This window comes from Lithobates pipiens, unplaced genomic scaffold, assembly GCF_037356315.1.
Source record: "Lithobates pipiens isolate NorthernLeopardFrog02 unplaced genomic scaffold, aLitPip1_a1.2 Scaffold_22, whole genome shotgun sequence".
Lineage (NCBI taxonomy): Eukaryota > Metazoa > Chordata > Amphibia > Anura > Ranidae > Lithobates > Lithobates pipiens.
The window spans coordinates 1,652,281-1,658,608 of NW_027507784.1; the positions used below are offsets into that span (position 1 = coordinate 1,652,281).

Genomic DNA, 6,328 nt, shown 5'->3' on the forward strand with positions numbered 1-6,328 from the left:
GTAGATCCCCAGCTCTTTATTACCCTTGTTCAGTAGAACCCCAGCTCTTTATTACCCTTGTTCAGTAGATCCCCAGCTCTTTAGTACCAGGGCCATCTTTAATATTGATTGGACCCTGGGCAAAAAATTTCTTAGGGCCCCCCCCCCCCCCATGCAATTTCGTATCTCCACCTTCTCTGAGACATACAATAAATAGCAGCTAGACTTAAAATCAGTTTACTGTATCAGATCAGGCAGCGATTGCGATTGGTTGCCAGAGGTTACAGCATATCATTACTGCTTACTGACTGGTTGCTAGAGGTTACAGCACTCCTTAAGGCTCACTGATTAGTTGCTAGAGGTTACAGCACATGATTTCTGCTTGTTGATTGGCTGCTAGAGATTACTGTACAGTAATACTGCTCACTGGTTGCTATAGGTTACAGCACATCTTCTCCTCACTGCAGGGGGGCGTGATATACATATGAATGCCGCCTTTATTTACATATCAGTTCCACTGGCCTCAGCTATTTACATATGCATGTCGCTGCTATTTACATATGAATGACGGCTATTTACATGTAAACACAGGGTATGCAGGTGAGTCATCTGTACACAACAATAGGGCAGAGCTGGGCAGCATTAGTAGCAGCATTTCACACTGAGATATTGGGACACAGCACAGGACTAAAACCTCAAAGGGCAAGGCAATTTAAATCAGGATAGTTGGCAAGTATAAGGCAGCTGCTTTGGGCCCCACAACAATGACAGGGCCCAGGGCAGCTGCCCCTTTTGCCCTGCCTTAAAGACGGCCCTTATTAGTACCTCTGTCCAGCAGATCCCCAGCTGATCAGAACCTATGTCCAGCAGATCCCCAGCTCATCAGTACCCTTGTTCAGTAGATCCTCAGCTCATTAGTACCCTTGTTTAGCAGATCTCCAGCTTATTAGTATCCTTGTTCAGCAGATCCATTGCTTAGTAGTACCCCCAGCTCTGCTGATGCTGCACCCAGTAGTAACCCCCAGCTTTGCTGATCACCAGCTCAGTACTACTCCCAGCTCTGCTGATCCCCTGCTCAGTAGTACTCCCAGCTTTGCTGATACCCCACTCAGTAGTAACCCCCAGCTTTGCTGATCTCCTGCTCAGTGCTACTCCTAGCTCTGCTGATCCCTGCTCAGTAGTAACCCCCAGCTTTGCTGATCCTCTGCTTAGTACTACTCTCAGCTTTGCTGATGCCCCACTCAGTACTAACCTCCAGCTTTGCTGATCCCCCCCACCCAGTAGTAAACTCTATTTCTGCTAAATCCCACTGTGTACTGACCCCCAGCTCTGCTGATCCTCCTCTCTTTCCAGTCCCTGCTTACGTATATTGCTCCCAGCCACACACCATGTGTGTCATCTGCTAGTTTCTCCTGATATGGTCCCCCAGCTCTGCTGATCCTCTGCCGCTCAGTCCTCTCTCTCTGGTCCGCACTCACCTTCCGCTGTAGCATTTCCTTGTTGCACACCACTTGTGCCGTTCTGCTAGTTGCTCCTCTGCAGTCTGGGCCCAGTTTACCTTCCTGCTGCTGCACACCAGATGTGACGCCTGCACCAGACAGAATACAGACACATGAACTGGAAATGACTGCTGATGACGTCTTTCTGGTTTGCATGTTGGTTTCCCAGTGCATCCTGGGATATCTCATACCTGCAATACCTCCAGAACAGTTTAGCTAACGCTGAATAAAAGCCCCCCCAAAATATGCGGGTGCTGTTAGCGAGCGTTGTCATAGACTTCTATGGAGGTTTTGGCGACGCTTTCAAGCACCAAGAAAGTGACATGGGGTATCATTTTTTGAAGCAAAGCAAACACAATTTTTTTGTCTCCTTAGAAAAGGCGAGTTGGAGCTGGAGTTGGCAAAGTGTCGCCTGGAGAAGGATTCTATGAGCCGGCAGCTTCTCAGTGCCGTGGAGCAAAAAGTGCTGCTGAGCCAAGAGCTGGAGGCGTGGCAGGTGAGGGGAGGAGGAGTTGGGGGCAGGGTCTTGGAGTGACTCTTGGGACCAGGGTGGCCCAGGAGGAGAATGGGGTCAGTCTGTTCATATTCATGTCTTGTCTTTTCACAGGATGACATGCAGATTGTTATCAGCCAACAGCTGAAGTCTCAGAGGGATCAGGAGAAAGCCTCGGAATCCGCTCCCAGCACCCCCACTAGGAAAGGGAGCACAAAACGATCCCGGGACAGCGGAATCTTCTCCATCTTCAAGAGGATTTGATAAAGACAATGCGAGATACTCAAAATACCTCCACCCCCACCCCCACCATTGTTCCACTAGGAGGTCTGGAACACCCTTCACCACCATTACTTCTGTGCCTCCATCATAGTGCTCAATCCATTGAGGACCCTTTCATACACACATAGGCATTTTCCCTCAGGCGCCATCATCTCCAATTCCTTGTCTCCCCGCACTCCATCATCTCCGATTCCTTGTCTCCCCACACTCCATCATCTCCGATTCCTTGTCTCCCCACACTCCATCATCTCCGATTCCTTGTCTCCCCACACTCCATCATCTCCGATTCCTTGTCTCCCCACACTCCATCATCTCCGATTCCTTGTCTCCCCACACTCCATCATCTCCGATTCCTTGTCTCCCCACACTCCATCATCTCCGATTCCTTGTCTCCCCACACTCCATCATCTCCGATTCCATGTCCCCTCAGGTACCATCATCTCCAATTCCTTGTCTCCCCACACTCCATCATCTCCGATTCCTTGTCTCCCCACACTCCATCAACTCCTATTCCACGTCCCCTCAGGCGCCATCATCTTCACTTTCATGTCCTCTTAAGCTCTATCATCTCCAATTCCATGTCCCCTCGGGCACCATCATCTCCAGTTCCATGTCCCCTCAGGTGGCATCATCTCCATTTCCATGTCCCCTCAGGCGCCATCATCTCCAGTTCCATGTCCCCTCAGGTGCCATCATCTCCAGTTCCATGTCCTCTCAGGTGCCATCATCTCCAGTTCCATGTCCCCTTGGGCACCATCATCTCCAGTTCCATGTCCTCTCAGGCACCATCATCTCCAGTTCCATGTCCCCTCAGGCGCCATCATCTCCAGTTCCATGTCCCCTCAGGCGCCATCATCTCCAGTTCCATGTCCCCTCAGGCGCCATCATCTCCAGTTCCATGTCCCCTCAGGCACCATCATCTCCAGTTCCATGTCCCCTCAGGCGCCATCATCTCCAGTTCCATGTCCCCTCGGGCGCCATCATCTCCCGTTCCATGTCCCCTCGGGCACCATCATCTCCAGTTCCATGTCCCCTCAGGCGCCATCATCTCCAGTTCCATGTCCTCTCAGGCGCCATCATCTCCAGTTCCATGTCCCCTCAGGCGCCATCATCTCCAGTTCCATGTCCCCTCAGGCGCCATCATCTCCAGTTTCATATCCCCTCAGGCGCCATCATCTCCAGTTCCATGTTCCCTCAGGCGCCATCATCTCCAGTTCCATGTCCCCTCGGGCACCATCATCTCCAGTTCCATGTCCTCTCAGGCGCCATCATCTCCAGTTCCATGTCCCCTCAGGCGCCATCATCTCCAGTTCCATATCCCCTCAGGCGCCATCATCTCCAGTTCCATGTTCCCTCAGGCGCCATCATCTCCAGTTCCATGTCCCCTCAGGCGCCATCATCTCCAGTTCCATGTCCCCTCAGGCGCCATCATCTCCAGTTCCATGTCCCCTCGGGCGCCATCATCTCCAGTTCCATGTTCCCCTGGGCACCATCATCTCCAGTTCCATGTCCCCTCGGGCACCATCATCTCCAGTTCCATGTCCCCTCAGGCGCCATCATCTCCAGTTCCATGTCCCCTCAGGCGGCATCATCTCCAGTTCCATGTCCCCTCGGGCACCATCATCTCCAGTTCCATGTCCTCTCAGGCGCCATCATCTCCAGTTCCATGTTCCCTCAGGCGCCATCATCTCCAGTTCCATGTCCCCTCGGGCACCATCATCTCCAGTTCCATGTCCTCTCAGGCGCCATCATCTCCAGTTCCATGTCCCCTCAGGCGCCATCATCTCCAGTTCCATATCCCCTCAGGCGCCATCATCTCCAGTTCCATGTTCCCTCAGGCGCCATCATCTCCAGTTCCATGTCCCCTCAGGCGCCATCATCTCCAGTTCCATGTCCCCTCAGGCGCCATCATCTCCAGTTCCATGTCCCCTCGGGCGCCATCATCTCCAGTTCCATGTTCCCCTGGGCACCATCATCTCCAGTTCCATGTCCCCTCGGGCACCATCATCTCCAGTTCCATGTCCCCTCAGGCGCCATCATCTCCAGTTCCATGTCCCCTCAGGCGGCATCATCTCCAGTTCCATGTCCTCTCAGGCACCATCATCTCCAGTTCCATGTCCCCTCAGGCGCCATCATCTCCAGTTCCATGTCCCCTCAGGCGCCATCATCTCCAGTTCCATGTCCCCTCGGGCGCCATCATCTCCAGTTCCATGTTCCCCTGGGCACCATCATCTCCAGTTCCATGTCCCCTCGGGCACCATCATCTCCAGTTCCATGTCCCCTCAGGCGCCATCATCTCCAGTTCCATGTCCCCTCAGGCGGCATCATCTCCAGTTCCATGTCCCCTCGGGCACCATCATCTCCAGTTCCATGTCCCCTCGGGCACCATCATCTCCAGTTCCTTGTCCCCTCAGGCGCCATCATCTCCAGTTCCTTGTCCCCTCAGGCACCATCATCTCCAGTTCCATGTCCCCTCGGGCACCATCATCTCCAGTTCCATGTCCCCTCGGGCACCATCATCTCCAGTTCCATGTCCCCTCGGGCGCCATCATCTCCAGTTCCATGTTCCCCTGGGCACCATCATCTCCAGTTCCATGTCCCCTCGGGCACCATCATCTCCAGTTCCATGTCCCCTCAGGCGCCATCATCTCCAGTTCCATGTCCCCTCAGGCGGCATCATCTCCAGTTCCATGTCCCCTCGGGCACCATCATCTCCAGTTCCATGTCCCCTCGGGCACCATCATCTCCAGTTCCTTGTCCCCTCAGGCGCCATCATCTCCAGTTCCTTGTCCCCTCAGGCACCATCATCTCCAGTTCCATGTCCCCTCGGGCACCATCATCTCCAGTTCCATGTCCCCTCGGGCACCATCATCTCCAGTTCCATGTCCCCTCAGGCGCCATCATCTCCACTTTCATGTCCCTTTTCTAATCCATGTCAGCCCACACTCCATCATCACAATGTGAGATACTCAAAATACCTTAAACCCCCCCATGTCCCCTCGGGCGCCATCATCTCCAGTTCCATGTTCCCCCGGGCACCATCATCTCCAGTTCCATGTCCCCTCGGGCACCATCATCTCCAGTTCCATGTCCTCTCAGGCACCATCATCTCCAGTTCCATGTCCCCTCAGGCGCCATCATCTCCAGTTCCATGTCCCCTCAGGCGCCATCATCTCCAGTTCCATGTCCCCTCAGGCGCCATCATCTCCAGTTCCATGTCCCCTCAGGCACCATCATTTCCAGTTCCATGTCCCCTCAGGTGCCATCATCTCCAGTTCCATGTCCCCTCGGGCACCATCATCTCCAGTTCCATGTCCCATGTTCCATGTCAGCCCACACTCCATCATCACAATGTGAGATACTCAAAATACCTTAAACCCCCCCATGTCCCCTCAGGCGGCATCATCTCCAGTTCCATGTCCCCTCGGGCACCATCATCTCCAGTTCCTTGTCCCCTCAGGCGCCATCATCTCCAGTTCCTTGTCCCCTCAGGCGCCATCATCTCCAGTTCCTTGTCCCCTCAGGCACCATCATCTCCAGTTCCATGTCCCCTTGGGCACCATCATCTCCAGTTCCATGTCCCCTCAGGCGCCATCATCTCCAGTTCCATGTCCCCTCAGGCGCCATCATCTCCACTTTCATGTCCCTTTTCTAATCCATGTCAGCCCACACTCCATCATCACAATGTGAGATACTCAAAATACCTTAAACCCCCCATTGTTTCTCTACGAGGTCTGGAACACCCTTCACCACCATTACTTGTGTGCCTTCATCATAGTGCTCAATCCATTGACTTCATCTATATGACAAGACCCTGTCATATAGAGATAGGCATTTTCCCTCAGGTGCCATCATCTCCAATTCCTTGTCTCCTCACACTCCATCATCTCCAATATTCCATGTCTCCTCTAACGCCATCATCTCCAATATTCCATGTCTCCTCTAACGCCATCATCTCCAATATTCCATGTCTCCTCTAACGCCATCATCTCCAATTTCATGACCCCTCAGGTGCCATCATCTCAATTTCCATGTCCTCTGAGGATCCATTTTCAATTCCACGTCCCCTCTGGCG

At 53.3% G+C, this 6,328-nt stretch overlaps 1 protein-coding gene across 1 annotated transcript in view; it reads left to right on the top strand.

Annotated features, from left to right (window-relative positions):
• BICDL2 (BICD family like cargo adaptor 2) overlaps window positions 1–2,235 on the top strand; it is a 41,255-nt gene extending 39,020 nt beyond the window's left edge. The window contains exons 9-10 of the mRNA XM_077494057.1: window positions 1,854–1,974; window positions 2,086–2,235. Of these exons, the coding sequence (XP_077350183.1) occupies window positions 1,854–1,974; window positions 2,086–2,235 (271 nt within the window). The remainder of the gene's footprint in view (window positions 1–1,853; window positions 1,975–2,085) is intronic.
• The last annotated feature ends 4,093 nt before the right edge of the window (window positions 2,236–6,328 follow it).